General features: G+C 40.3%; 2 protein-coding genes across 8 annotated transcripts in view; one reads left to right on the top strand and one right to left on the bottom strand.

Moving 5' to 3' along the window:
- The window catches only part of dennd4a (DENN/MADD domain containing 4A), a 28,880-nt gene extending 21,538 nt beyond the window's left edge, over window positions 1-7,342 (top strand). For all 3 annotated transcript variants that reach the window (XM_072435612.1, XM_072435613.1, XM_072435611.1), the window contains 10 exons: window positions 223-330; window positions 567-1,213; window positions 1,737-1,923; window positions 2,218-2,306; window positions 2,387-2,562; window positions 3,425-3,734; window positions 4,665-4,782; window positions 5,131-5,293; window positions 5,706-5,770; window positions 6,111-7,342. In XM_072435612.1, the coding sequence (XP_072291713.1) occupies window positions 223-330; window positions 567-1,213; window positions 1,737-1,923; window positions 2,218-2,306; window positions 2,387-2,562; window positions 3,425-3,734; window positions 4,665-4,782; window positions 5,131-5,293; window positions 5,706-5,770; window positions 6,111-6,247 (2,000 nt within the window). In that variant the 3' untranslated portion in view covers window positions 6,248-7,342. The remainder of the gene's footprint in view (window positions 1-222; window positions 331-566; window positions 1,214-1,736; window positions 1,924-2,217; window positions 2,307-2,386; window positions 2,563-3,424; window positions 3,735-4,664; window positions 4,783-5,130; window positions 5,294-5,705; window positions 5,771-6,110) is intronic.
- Window positions 6,862-13,967, bottom strand: LOC140349325 (sodium/potassium/calcium exchanger 1-like). Of its 5 annotated transcripts, none has more exons than XM_072435615.1 (10): window positions 13,735-13,966; window positions 12,551-13,646; window positions 12,203-12,262; window positions 12,026-12,134; window positions 11,672-11,752; window positions 10,582-10,736; window positions 9,544-9,780; window positions 9,384-9,473; window positions 8,455-8,621; window positions 6,862-7,980 (listed from the first exon to the last, which is right to left on the bottom strand). In XM_072435615.1, exons 2-10 carry the CDS (start codon window positions 13,529-13,531, stop codon window positions 7,731-7,733), a joined length of 2,130 nt encoding a protein of 709 aa, XP_072291716.1. In that variant the 5' UTR covers window positions 13,532-13,646; window positions 13,735-13,966; the 3' UTR covers window positions 6,862-7,730. The 5 variants fall into 5 exon arrangements, with proteins under 5 accessions (XP_072291716.1, XP_072291715.1, XP_072291717.1 ...); XM_072435614.1 differs by having other exon boundaries at window positions 12,551-13,657; window positions 13,735-13,965; XM_072435616.1 differs by having other exon boundaries at window positions 10,648-10,736; window positions 12,551-13,657; window positions 13,735-13,959.
- Between the last annotated feature and the right edge of the window lie 261 nt (window positions 13,968-14,228).

Below are 14,228 nucleotides of genomic sequence, written 5' to 3'. Positions count from 1 at the left end.
AAAAACTACTCTGTATCCTGAGCAAGTTTTCTGACTACTCCTTCTTTGTGACCTTTTAGTATAAGTCAAAGTATTTTATAGATACTATATATAGAACAAACATAAAACAAAATTGAACAAAAGATAACAAAGCAAATGTAGTAAGGTTTAAAGCAACTGACATAGAAACACACATTTTCAAAATATCTGAAAGTCCTCATTGAACTGCCTTTTGTGTTGTAGGTGGGCAGTCGGATCAAGGCTATGACTCTCTGTCCAAAGAAGAGGAGCGTCTGTGTGTGCGGGACAGTGACGGTGCTCTGACAGAGGACAGGGGGCCGCGGCAGCCTGGTGAGCTTTGTTTCCATCTGCATCTAAAATACAAGATCTACAAGAGCCATTACTAGTTGCAGACAGCACATGTTTAGCTACAAAAGATATTTTGTAGGAGATTAAACATGTTTGCATTATACAGGTTACAGATTGCAAATAACTGATTTTTTACCACTTTGTTTTGTCATGTTTCAAGAGCAATATTATCTGAGTTTACGTATACCTAAATATTTCAATTGATATTTTCCCTATAGGTAACGGTGGCAGACCTGTGTGCGCTGACACTGCTGTGAATGCGCTGTCATCCAAACTAGAGCGGCCCAGGTCTCTGGAGCTTTGTGGCGGACTGGAGTTCACCGTCAGGGTTTCTGCGCCTCAGCTTGGCTCAGTAAAGCCAATCAGCACAGACAGACTGTACCAGGTCCAGGAGGAAGTGGAGGTGGACAAGGCCAAAGAAAGTGTTCCGGATGTGGAAAGTGAGAGCTCAGAGGACCTCCAGGGGTTAAGGACCTCCACGACGACATTGTGTGAGCCGAGTACAAGCACTAAAGAGGAGAATGAGCCCTCCACCAGCACCATCTCCCTGGGCCAGTCTCCCCACGTTTCCCCCAGACCCTCCATGCTGCATCGCTCTGCCTCAAACCTGCCACTGCCACCCAAGACCAAAGAGAGGCTCAGGCAGTCCCCGTCTCTTCCTTTGGGGGAGCTGAGAGAAAGGCCCTCCCCTCTGAAGTCCCCCTCGTCGCCCACTCCGTCCACGGCCTCCTCCTTCTCCATGGACTCTCTGTTCACGCCCACTCTGGACATCTTCAAGAGCAGCGTGATATCCGCGGGGAAAGGTGTGGCGGAGAAGGCGAGCCGATTCTACTCACGCCTGTCGTCTCAGACCTCATTATCACAGGTTTGTTTACGGCTATTGAGGGATAGAGCAGTTCCTCTCAAAGTCCTTTACTCCTGGTTCAGTCCAGTCTTTAGTTCTGGCCTACTACTGCTTTGTGTGTATACTTAGATATAATTTGTTTTCAACCAGGTTTAGACTTGATTCAGAAGACTAGGTTTATAATTGGTTTAGTTTAGTTCTAGTTCAAACCTTAGAGTGCATTCACATTTGCCATTATTTGGTCTTAAATATAGCAAATTTTAGTCGTGATTGGTTTGGTCCTGTTATAGTCCTTAACTAGCCCTGGTCTATTCCAGGTTTGGTTTCAGTTTTAGGCCTGGTTTAGGCAAACTTTTGGTGCAGTGGATGGGTACGTTTGAACTAACCCTTAGTTTTGTTGTAGTTCTGGTTTAGTCAAAGTTTAAACATGTTTCAGACTTTGGGTTTAGATTTAGTCCTTTCTAAGATCCCGTTAAGACCATTTTTTACGCCGTAGGTGGTGGCAGAGTTTTTACATAATTTTCCTACATTTCCCAATCCCCAGGACGTGAATGTGGATCGGCTGAGTGTCTCCTCCCTGACCTCAGGAGACGCAGACTGCTCCTCTCTGCTGGACACTGAGCTGTGTCTGGACCCAGAGGGGTTCACGTCCCCTCAGCACCTAACCTCCCGTGGGCACAGGCGCAGCCCCAGCACCCCGGACCGCGTCTTCAGGCACAACTCCTTCTCTGGTCAGTGGAATGATTTGTTTTATTTTTGTGACTGTATTTATCCAACCACACAGCAAAATCACCATAAAAACTAAATATTGTCTTGTATTCAAATATGTGACTTATGGTACATTTTGAATTTGATACAGTTAAATACCAATGTCACCACATCTTAGATCAGTAGTTCTTAGTATTTAGTATTTGTACATTTTGTCTGTCCATAACTGTGAAATATTTTGATCGATTTTTGCAATGGCATCATAATCCTATCCTTGGGAGTAGCATAAAACCTATTTTTTATTCAATTTCTTCTAGGTGGTTTAGCTCTTGCCGCCAAGTCTCACACTCCAGATTCCTCTCCTGAAACCAGCCGCTTCCATGCCTCCCCCAGCTTCTCCATAGAGGTTTGAAAACACTGTCTGTCATTGCATTTGAAGTCCACCCTTTTGCTCTCCTAAACGCACTTGCTCATCGTGGTTCTCAGGTGCTGATGTCGAGCTGCAGCCGCTGTAAAACCTGCGATGGCCTGGTGTATGACGAGGAGATCATGGCCGGGTGGACAGCCAACGACTCAAACCTCAACAGCTCGTGTCCTTTCTGCGGCACGGCCTTCCTGCCCTTCCTCAGTGTCGAGATCAAGGACCTGAGGCCACACAATAGGTACATTTTTGTATTTTAATGTACTTTTACGTCGATATTTTGTTCTTAAATGTTCCTTCATACTCAATCATTGTTAAACTTCCGGTATGAGGTGTAGGGAATCCTTATCTTAATAATAGGGCTGTCATTATTTCAGTAGTCGACTAGTAAGCAATTATTTTTTCAATTAGTCAACTCGTCCAATTATTATTTCCATTAAATCATTTTTAACCAAATAAAGGTTGAAATAGGGTGACTGGAGGCTTCTAGATTTAGAAGAAGAAAATTTACAAATAGTAGTAGTAAATCTGAAATATTTTATTCTTTTTTGACATTTTTACTTAAATGTCTTTGTTAAAAAAACATTTCAGAGTCTGTATAGTAGATAGATATAGATAATAATTACCATTATCAAAATACAATTGCAATTATTTCATATGATTATTTTCTTGATAAATATCTGCTTACAATACAAACGCTGCTACGCTGCACAACTACTTCCACAGTGTGAATCGATAATTGATATTGCAAACGATCTTAAATGTTTAATATATAGCTGTTATTTTAAACACATACTATCGCAAATTAACATAATGAATATTATGTTCTGTGTGCCTGTATCCCTTTAGTTGTACAGTTGATTAATCGGTTGATGGTGTTTTAACCGTGCAAAGTTTGTATCAGTTAATGTATTGATTTATTGGGATTATAAGGAGGACGACAGTAACTTGAAATATAATTGTCATTATCAAGTAGAAAATTGGGATTTGGGAGTGAAATGTGACGACACGCCCCAGTTTCTAATCAATTTTGACTCATCCCCTGTGTTCAAATCTATCTTTATTAGCCCATTAATGTAAACCCTGCATCTTTTCTTCCACAGCTCCCTTTCTAAACCGAGCGACATTGTTCTGGAGGAGGATAAACCCACATCCTTCAACCCTCAAAGTGTGCCCTGTTCTGCCGCTCAACCGTCCTTGGTGACCGTGCCGTACCTGAGTTCACTGGTTCTGTGGAAAGAGCTGGAGAGTCTGCTGGTGAACGACGGGGAACAGGCTCTCTCCTCCCCGGGTGTTGTGGACCACCACCCCATCGTCTTCTGGAACCTTCTGTGGTACTTCAGGAGGCTAGAGCTGCCCAGTAACCTGCCCGCTCTCGTCCTGGGCTCGCAACACTGTGTCCATGACGATCAGGTAGAGACACCGCTTCGTATGAAAATCATATCTGTAATTCCAGTGGAAAAGAAAGAGAATATTATCAGGGATTCATGAGAAAAAATATAAATGAGGAGCGCTGCGTGGGTACTGAAAGTCCAGAACAAGGTCAAATTAAAACAGGTGCTCAATTGGAGAGGGGTGATTTGTTGCAAAAAGAGAAACTTGTCTATGTGGGTATGAATTTGAGGCAGAAAAAAACTATGCGTAGAAAATTCCCACAGACAAAAGATCCAAGGCACTCTGTTTAGAGAAATAATTAAAAAGCCTTTATTCAAACGTGCTAATTTTAACCTAAAAGCCGTGTTTGAATAAAGGCTTTTTAGTTATTTCTCTAAACAGAGTGCCTTGGATCTTTTGTCTGTGGAAATTTTCTACTCATAGTTTTTTCCTGCCACAAATTCATACCCACATAGACAACTTTCTCTTTTTGCAAAAATGATCAGGGATTAGATTCTAAAATGTGCTAATCGCAACATCCAAACTGGGGCTAAACTGGGACGAAACCTAAGGGTTCATAGTTGTTATTTGGTGCTAAATTTTAGTCCTGATGTAGACTTGGTTTGGTCCTGATCTAGTCCTTGTGTAGTTCTGATCTTGTCCAGCTTTAGTTTTTGGTATTAGGAAAAAAACAATGATGTAGTGAATTTGCTGGTGTGAAAATAGCCTAAAGACTAGACCAGGACTAAACCAGGTCTAAGCCAGGTCTGGAACAGACAAGTGACAACACAATTTAAGGCACATTTTTTGAGAGACTATTAATGGGATTTGGATTGTCAAAATCCATATAAAAACAGACATAGCATTTTATGAAGATACATAGAAGAAATATGTTTAGAAAATAATGATGCAGAGTAGTGTCTATGTAACTGTAGAATGCTCTAGACTGTATCTATTTGTACTCCTCAGGTTCCCCAGAGCTTTTTGGCGGAGGACAGTAAGCAGGTGCTTGTGAGGATTATGTGGGACAACCTGGCCCTTCATCAGGACACACTGCAGCCCTGTTATGTCCTCTGGAACACACACTGTGAGTTACAGCTGGGATGCCACAATGTAAAAGAAAACTAAATATTTAATGGGGGCTTTTACAATTGTTTTCTTCCTGAATGTAACGAAAAAAATGTAACGTCCAACTTTATGGGCTTATGGGTCTGGCCCGGGTGTCGAACCCTCAACCTTCTGGCTGTGAGGCGAGAGTGCTAGCCAGTGATGACATATAGTACACAAGTTTATAGTTTTTGCAGTATACTTTACAATTAAAATTAGATATTGCAAAGTCTTCAAACTCAGGATTATACTGTGACATCTGTTTTCAGAATGAATTGGAACCGGTAGAGCTAACTTAAGCATGATGTAATTGTTCTGTGTGTTTTAGGCGCTAACTCCCTGGTGCGCTCGGGTGTGTGTGGAGAAGGCCAGCTCTTCACCGTGGAACTGCTGCAGGGAATCGTCCGTAGTATTAAGAAGAGCGATTTGTTCCAACCAATGAGCCAGATTCTACAACTACTGGGCCCTGAGCTGGGCTTCCGCCGCCAGAGGTGAGAGAGCCAGCTTATCATTGCCACTTAGCAGCAAAGTATGGCTTACTTCAGTGTTATTGAACATAAAAATATGTGCCACAAAGTACCACATATTATGCAGTCATTTGTCATGAAATAAACAACATATTATAATATCATTCAAATTATATAAAAAAAATAATTGTAATGTAATCCAGTTCAAACATAGACCTTTCAAAATCAATTATTTGGAATTTCAACAACACTAAATGTGTTGAGTCAGCTCTTGTTTACTATCACAAAGATATACTCTGGGGTCAGAACATTTCAGAAACAAGAACACAATTTTACCCATCCATTTTTATTCAACTAGACTGAATCAGGTGAAACAATTGGTGGACAACAATGGAATTGTGAATACAAACTAATTCCACTTCTTCTGTTGTAACAGGAGCTTGTACAGAGATCTACTGTTCCTCGGTCTGGTGTCGTTAGGAAGAAACAACATAAACATCAGTAAGTTCACATGCTTCAAGTTGTGTGCCTGTATTAGACGCTGGAGATATACTGTTGTATAAATAATGGGTAATGTAGAATTTCTTGTTTTGTAGATATGTGAAATCACAATATCAGGTTTAGTTTATAATATTTATTCTCACAAAATAATAATTCACGACACTCATTCCAGCAAACTGCAGTGTTATGATAGCAGGCATGTTTGATAGCACATTTTTGGATGGATTGCTAAAATATCATCTGATCTATCTTCTTCTTATCGTGATAGTCAAAAAACCCTTGTCAGAACGCAGATCTCACCCTTCTGACCTCCCTATCCCTTGGTTGTCTCCTTCTGCAGATGCTTTCGACAGAGAGTACAAACTGGCTTATGACCGGCTCACACCGGGTCAGGTGAGGCTGACGCACAACTGTGACCGGCCCCCAGGAGCGGGGGTCATGGAGTGCAGGAAGACTTTTGGAGAGCCCGGGCTGTAAAACTCAGGACCTGCTCGAGCGCTAAAGCACAACACGACCAATGGACAAGTGCAGCCACTGCCACACGCACGTACACTGAGCCACGCTGGGCCATGCGACTGTAAATACATAAAAAAAAAAACTTTGCATTGGAGTAAAATGATTCCATGTTTGTACAGGTACTAAACAGTCTATTTTAAGACTGTGCTTTTGTCAAAGTTGTAGCAGGTATGTGCAAAAAGTGCATTCCTGCCTGGTACTGACGACCCTGTGAAGACTGTTGTTGAACTTGTGTTTTCATGACGCACTTTGCTCTCAAAGCTTTTCTGTTTCATGTTATGCACCCAATGCTGAAGTGACTTTAATAAGCAGCTGCAATACAGACTGTAGATGAAATACATTTATGTAAACACAGGAATTCTTCAACCCCCTTTTCTGTCAGACGGGACACATAGATTTGTTTTTAACTTCAAAGAGTTGATTTAGTTGTTCCCATTTGAAAGCAATATATTTACTGAAGAGTTTGAATTCTGTAATACACACAGTTTTGAGGGACCACCAAGGAGATTTCCTTTGACGAAGTACAATCAACCAAATCCTAACTGTATTTATTGTTTTAAATAAAGGAGACACTATTTTGGTAAAACAAATGATTTATTAATGCTGTAGTGGTCTGTACAGAGTATTCCATCAACTAAGTTAGAACTTGTCTGTTTTCTTTTCTGTGATATCAGTTTTGGATGTGTTCACTCTTATCCACTAAGCACTCAAAACACAACATTTAGCCTCTTATTAAAGTGAAAAGTTGACATTTCATGTATTTTGCACTGAAAATATGAAAGGGTTCACATGTACGCCCTGATTCAGAGTCACTCGTAGTGATGTTGACTTGGTGTTTGGTCTTGTTCTGATTCAGGTTTTCTGTGTAACTGGAGGTTCAATGGACTTGATGCTGGATGAAACTGGAGTTGTCACACTTCAGTGACAGTGGACCACTTTGTGACTAACATGATATCTACATGTTTACAATATTTGTTGTATCTGCAGTAATATTTATCACTTGTAACACACATACTTATTTGTAAAAGTTTTTCATTAAAGACAAAATCCATTTCCCCCTGTTTGAAATAATTATTGCAAAACAATAATCATATTTATTCTATTAATGAGTTTCAGAACTTGCCATAGAAAGGAACATTTAAAACTACAGTAAATATTGTTTGAAAGGTGAAAAGTCCTCAAAATGTTAGCTCTATCAGGAAATTAAATTCTTTGAATAAGGTTTTAAATCATATATTCAATTTAAATAAATAAAATATATTACAATATATATTTATATCACATATAAAGTCCCAAATATACTTGCTACTTGTAATCATTGTGGAGTCTATAAATGTAACCTCTACAAATTATCTTGAGAATGTGGACTCCACACATACTCTTGTTTGCTGTTGTACTGAAAAGGTCTTGTGTCTGAACAGTATTTGGCTGTCGGTTCGGGGCCTCAGATGGACACAGGGCAGATGATGATGCGGTCCTCCAGCATCACACTGAGCACCAGGAAGATGAAGTAGAGCAGGAACATGGTGAAGCCCAGGAACTTATTCATCTTCCACTTGCACCACGCAATGGAGATGATGACAAACAGAAGCATGATGAACAGCAGCACAATGGCACAGAAAAGCCCGTTACTGCTCACAGCCACCGGCGCAAATCCATGAATAAACGAGTACATCAGCCACGGGACGGGAAGTCTGCAACAGATATACTATAGTTATAATACAACCATTGAAATATGAAATATTAGCTGCTGATTACACAATGTAAGGTTCATGTCTTGTATGGCTGAATCAAAAGTCAACCAAAATATACTTGACATTTTTAAAGCAGAGAGAATGAAATATAAGACCTAAATAAATCTGTCTGTACACGTGTTTTGGGAAATCGATTCCTCCTGATTTGAAGAATGTTGTGCAAAATTGATTTGAATTACTGCTATGACAACGGAGAAATTCCTTCAAATCAGGGAGGAATTTCTATGCCTGAAAACCATAATTAGTAACAATAACTTTTGACCCCTAAAAACATTTTGTGAATGAATTTGATTCCTTGTGTTTCAAAGGCAATGGAGATATTTTTGCTGCCATTACAGGCAAGTGGCGCCATCAGATCAAGTTACAGGTCAGATCTATGGAAAACTATAGTTAGAGTGATGTTTCCATACTGACCCCACAGTGATGTCGAAGATGTTGCTGCCCACAGAACTGGACACAGCCATGTCGCCCAGGCCTTTCCGAGCCACAATGACACTGGTGATAAGGTCAGGGATGGAGGTGCCCGCGGCCAAGATGGTCAGCCCCATAATCTCCTCTGAGATACCGATAGTTTCACCCACCTACACCGGGCAAACAGCAGAGGAAAAACTGGCTTTATTGTTGGACAACGGAATATATTGATATTTTTATTGACAAAGCTGAAAATAAAAACATTCGTAAATGCAATTTACCATCCTTATCACATTAAAGAAAAGTATAGAATAAAAATAATATATATATTGTTTTAACTAACTCCCTAGTAAGAAAGAAATATTATAACAGGAACTATTTCAACCCAAACACCTTCAATCCATGTAGGAGCACATTTTCCCTGCACGGCTAACGTTTATTGAGCTTTACAAAAAAACATAGAAATATACATTTCCAACATTCGTGTATTGAGTTTACTCAGTCAGAGTGTCTTTTATATCTTCCCCTCCTAAACAATAAAGAAGATACAGTAGTTAGTGTCTACCAGAAACGCTATTTGGGCCTTTGGGATTATGTACAGCATATACATCTTGTAATAACAGAAAAACTATATATGTAATTGTAAATGTAAGAAATGAAAATTATTAGATCTATTGTAGAGTTTGTTCCATTGAGTCAGAACTTAAACAGGAAGCAAAAGGCAGAAATTTACCTGGGAATAATTGATTAAACCCACATAATTCACCTTCAATTGATCATATATATGTGTGTGTATATACATATATATATATATATATACACATATATACACATATATACACACATACACACACATACACACATACATACATACATACATACATATATATATAGAGTTTTGTTTACCTCAAACATCAGTACATTTGTATTACCTGATGGGCCCACCACACCATAAGGTAAGAGAAGATGGCAATCCACATGATAGACCCCAGAAATGTCATCACAAAGAACCTTCTGGATTTCTGCACAATAAATAAGGTAAAAATAACACATCACACTTAGTGACTGTTTTGCCGTGAATCTGCTGCTCACCTGGTTTCGAACATCAGGCACAGTGAGCCACAGGGGGAGCACTATGGGCAGCAGGAACAGGTATGTGGCCTGTTTGCGCCTCGTGTCGGGCCACTCCAAAGACAGAGGCTCCTCTTCTTCCTCCTCCTCCTCCTCATCCTCACTCGACTCGCTGTCCTCCTCACTCTCACTCTCGCTCTCCACACTGTCGCTGGAGTTGTCCGAGTCCTCAGAGCCGCTGTCTGCAGGAACATCGTCCTGCAGGAGAAACAGAGCGCTCTGTCAAGGCTCCAGAGACGTCCAGCGCTGGGGAGCGAACAGTGACCTCCACTGATATTGGCACTCGAGGCCTGTAACGTAACTTTGTGTGGTCAACACCCAACCTAAAATATGTAGTTATCCAGCGTGACGGTTGTTATATTTCCTGTCAATCTGAAACCCAAAGATATCAACCAACATCACTGTGGAGATAAATGCTACTCTTGCATTCTTCAGTTATTGACAGAAAAGTTTTGCTCAACCATTATGAGATGTTCAGAGTCAACAATGGTCAGTAAATAGCGTTAGTTATTACATCAAATTTTATTAACAGATGCCCGTCCTGCTATTTTTCCTGGAATGGCACGGATGGCACCGTCATGGTATCGGTGCATTCTTTTCCTGAAATGAAAGACCCAAATCTTTTGCTACATTGTTTCATAACACATTCAGTTCATTTAAAGCTGCACTGTGTGACCTTTCCGATAAAGGGAACAATGGAGATTATTGTTTAAATTTGCTTATTATGTATCCATCTCCATGAAGACGAGCGAGAATCTCAGGTTACTCTGTCAACAATAAATGTTTTCAAGGTATGTTTTTAGCAAGAAAGACACCTGCGATCAAATAAATTCAAGATAAATCAGTTTAAATTGCACACGGCGACTTTAATTTTGTTTTTAACCCCTGATGTTTGAATTGTGGCGCACATCTTCATCACAAAGTTCTAAAAGACTGCACAGTATTTTGTGGTTCATGTCGATATGAGTGGAGGGCACTGTAGCCGAGTCTGAGCCTTACATATAAAGGGACCAAAGACTGACTCCTGCTCTTGCTGTAAACCACCAGGGCGAGTCGGGAGAGTACCTTCTTGTCGTCAGCCGCCTCCTTCTTCTCTGTGTCTGGAGCTTTGGGCGGCTCTGGTTCTTTGCTCTGCTCAGGCTTCTGATCACCATCTCAGAAAAGCACACAATTGTAAAGGGCTTAATACAGAGTGAAAAAATACTGCTTACAGATGGCATCATAAAATATTGTATTCAAGATGTTTTCAATTCAAATAAGATCAAGCAGGAGGATGAATGGTAATGTGATGTTTTAGTATGTTTAGCAGGATAAAGGATTTAGTCACAGGCAAAAATACAAGTTCAAGAATTGTTTAACTGTTACATTTACTGTGCACAAACCTAAAATATTGAATCTTTTTTCAACTTCAACTTTTACAGTTGAAAAGTCATGGTAGCAACATTTGATGCTATATTAAAGATGTACCAGAGGAGTGACTACAATCAGAGGCGGATCATGTTACACATTACCTTTTACAGATTTTACTTTTTGGAGTAACTTCCTGACACTATACTGTTACTCGTATTGTTCTCAAATCGGCGAAAAATCCTCCATTATTCCTTTAAAATACCCAGCAGGCATGTAAACAAATAGGCAAAGTGTGTATTAAATGAAAGTCCCATAAATTAGGAGTTACGCCCACAACAGTTACTCTTAAATTGTTCTTACTTCAGTAATAATTTCCCCAAGTACTTTGTTACTCGGACTTGAGTAATTTCTTGTAGCTCTACTTTGTACTTTTATTGGAGTAATATTATTTTGAACTAACTTACTTCACTTTACTTTAGTACATGTTTTGGATAATCTACCCACCTCTGACAACAATCCCATTTCGTATTTCGAAGTTTTTTATCAACCAAAAAATGTTTGTCAAAAATGAAAAACTATATGCCGTAAATATGACCAATTAGACACATAAAGTCTGCCTAAAAGCAGATAAACACAATGATAGCTCAGACAAATTTCACCGTACAAAAGCATGGGAGAAGTTCACATTCCTGCAATTATTTCTTGTGTTTTAAATTTAAATAACTGACTTTCAAATTACCTTCTTTTTTGTCTTGGTGTTTGCTTTCTGCTTTCTTGTTGGCCATATTATTCAAAATCTCTGCCTTATCCTTAAATTTACCTTCAAAAACAAGAGGAAAAGTTGGGATTTGGTGACAAAATAATACATGCTACACTGTGAAAAGTTTTTAGATTAGTAAGAGAAAATTAATACTTTGGTCCTCATAGTGACAGTTGCACCTGTGCAGTGGCAGAGAAAGGTATTTATGATCTGCTTAATATCAATCTGGTCTTAGTGCAGGCCTTATATGGGACACGTGCACATACTAATCTATGAGACATTAAGAAGGACAGAGGCCTCACTAGCTCTAGCCTTATATCACGCAGGACCTACCTTCTCCCAGAGGATCCAAAGTGTGGATCATGAGCTGGAAAATGGTGTTTCTCATTGTGCTGTTGTGTAAAGATGCAGAGCTCCCTCCACGCTGAAGAGCAGGCTTTAACTGTGAGAAAATAGAACAGAAATAGTATGTACATAATAAAGGATGTTAGAAATGAAAATCATCATTACCTTTAAGCGGTTCTTGTCCTCTAGTACAAGAGGCCCCTGCTCCGCAGCATCACCATTTAACTGGAATATAGAATGTTATTGTTTTTTTCTTTTTTGCTTTGATGAATTCTAAATTCTGAGAACACATGGTAATGACATGGTAATGCATTCTGTCAGTGTTGAAGTCACATATGACATGGTTTCAGATTTAAGCTCATGTATGGCTGCCCACATTAAATAAATAGGGATCATATAAATAAACATGAATAATTTTCAAGAGCACAGGTTCCCTTGATTATTTTGAACAGTATAACAAATAACATAAATAAAGTGTTCAATTTAACATTTTAGTCACGTGTTTTTTTTTACCTTTTCTGGCTCCTCCACAGCGATAATACTGATAATATTCTTGTGTTTGAGCAGCAGTCCCTTGACAAACCTCTCGATCTGCACATTGTATTTCATAAAGGTCACGTACAGACAGTAGCCCACCACCAACATCACGCTCTCCCACCACATTATCACATTGTCCAAAAAGAAGATGATGAGCATGATCAGGTCTAAGATGTAGAAGGACACGTCTCTGAAGAGGGGCCACCAGGTCAAGTGGAGCATCTCTCGGGAAAACAGTGCACACATTCCAATCACAAATAAAATGTTGAAGACAGCTGAGCCTACAATGGTTCCAATACCCACATTACTGTGAGCAATAAAAACTCCGATGAGTGAGGTGAAGAGCTCTGGAGCGGAGCCCCCAGCTGCCATGAACGTGGCACCGGCCACATCATCAGAAATGGCCAACTTATCAGTGATAACTCCCAGAGCAGGGACAAAGAACTCATCACAGACGATGGCCAGTGAGACAAACATGTACATCATCCCCAGGATGTGGAAGGCGACCCATCCTCTGCGCCGTTCTTCGATGGTGAAGATGTCCTCTGGGTACTCGCCCTTTATGTGAGGAGCATCTCCAGGAGGTGCGGGACTGGTGGGGGCTTCAGGGGGGGCCGGGAGGGGGGTGGGGGTCACAGGAGGCGGCTCTGGGGCCACAAAGATACAGTGGACTAGAGTCTTGTTAGTAGTTGGTGGTGTTGCTGCAGGAGACTGTGTGATGGTTGCCGTCTGCTCAGTTTGTTCAGCCTCAGTCAAATGTGAAATGGGATCCTCCGTTGAGTTCTCCTCAGGCCCTTCTGCGGACCCCTGTTCAAAGTCCGGTCCTGTCTGTGGTAGTGGGACGGGCGGGTGAAGCCTGGCACTGATGGTCAGCTGGTAGAGAGTGCACAGACAGACCCCCGAGAGGAGGAAGAGCACGCGGCTGAGCTGGAGACGCTTCCTCCGGCTGCAGAACATGTCTGTGGAGACCTACAGCAGACCGTCCAAAACACGACACACGCAGGGGGCAAAGGCAGCTCTGTGCTCAGGTGAAACAGGGACAGTCTGGGCAGTCATGTCACACTGGCCTTAGCTGTGAACGGACTCAAAACACATTTAAACACACGTTAATAATACAACCACGACATACAAATGACAGATAATTTGAGACATATACTCACCACAAAGATAAGTAAAAGACTGCATATTTACACCAGTGTTTCCACAGTCCATAGAATGTAGGCCACAGCAGTCTTGACAATGGATCAGCAGAACTCCTAATAGCCTATCTGAGAGTGCTAAGAGGATTATAGGTATAGTTCTACTCTCCCTTTATCATGATACCGGCTCAATAATATCTCATTTAAAGGCTATCACACAGAAAACAGCAATGAAATAACACAGAGGACAATGTTAGAAATAAAATGTATTCATACAAATTGTAATTTACACATACATTATAAAAGCTGTAATTATCATACATTCAAGGCAAATTTTATTTTTGTTTAGGGCACTTCATATCATATTCTGACAAAGCAAATTGGTCAAAAACACAGTTTTTGTCGATATCCAAATCACAAATATTATGGGAAGATACGGAATTAGATTTATCATAATCAAAAATACATTGGAACTATACAAAATACAAAAATAGAAGTAATTATAGAAAGTGCAT

Source organism: Eucyclogobius newberryi, unplaced genomic scaffold (assembly GCF_026437365.1).
Source record: "Eucyclogobius newberryi isolate DKJ021-1_F unplaced genomic scaffold, fEucNew1.0.hap1 SCAF_7, whole genome shotgun sequence".
NCBI lineage: Eukaryota > Metazoa > Chordata > Actinopteri > Gobiiformes > Gobiidae > Eucyclogobius > Eucyclogobius newberryi.
Note: the sequence above shows the minus strand (reverse complement) of the source record. Positions and strands in the feature narration are given on the sequence as shown.

Coding starts and splice junctions, on each gene's coding strand:
- LOC140349325 (XM_072435615.1), bottom strand. CDS start 13,531: ATGTTCTGCAGCCGGAGGAAGCGTCTCCAGCTCAGCCGCGTGCTCTTC. Junction 10,737..11,671: donor ACACCAAGACAAAAAAGAAG/GTAATTTGAAAG, acceptor TGCTTTTCTGAG/ATGGTGATCAGAAGCCTGAG. Junction 9,781..10,581: donor AGTCTTTGGTCCCTTTATAT/GTAAGGCTCAGA, acceptor TTTCTCCTGCAG/GACGATGTTCCTGCAGACAG.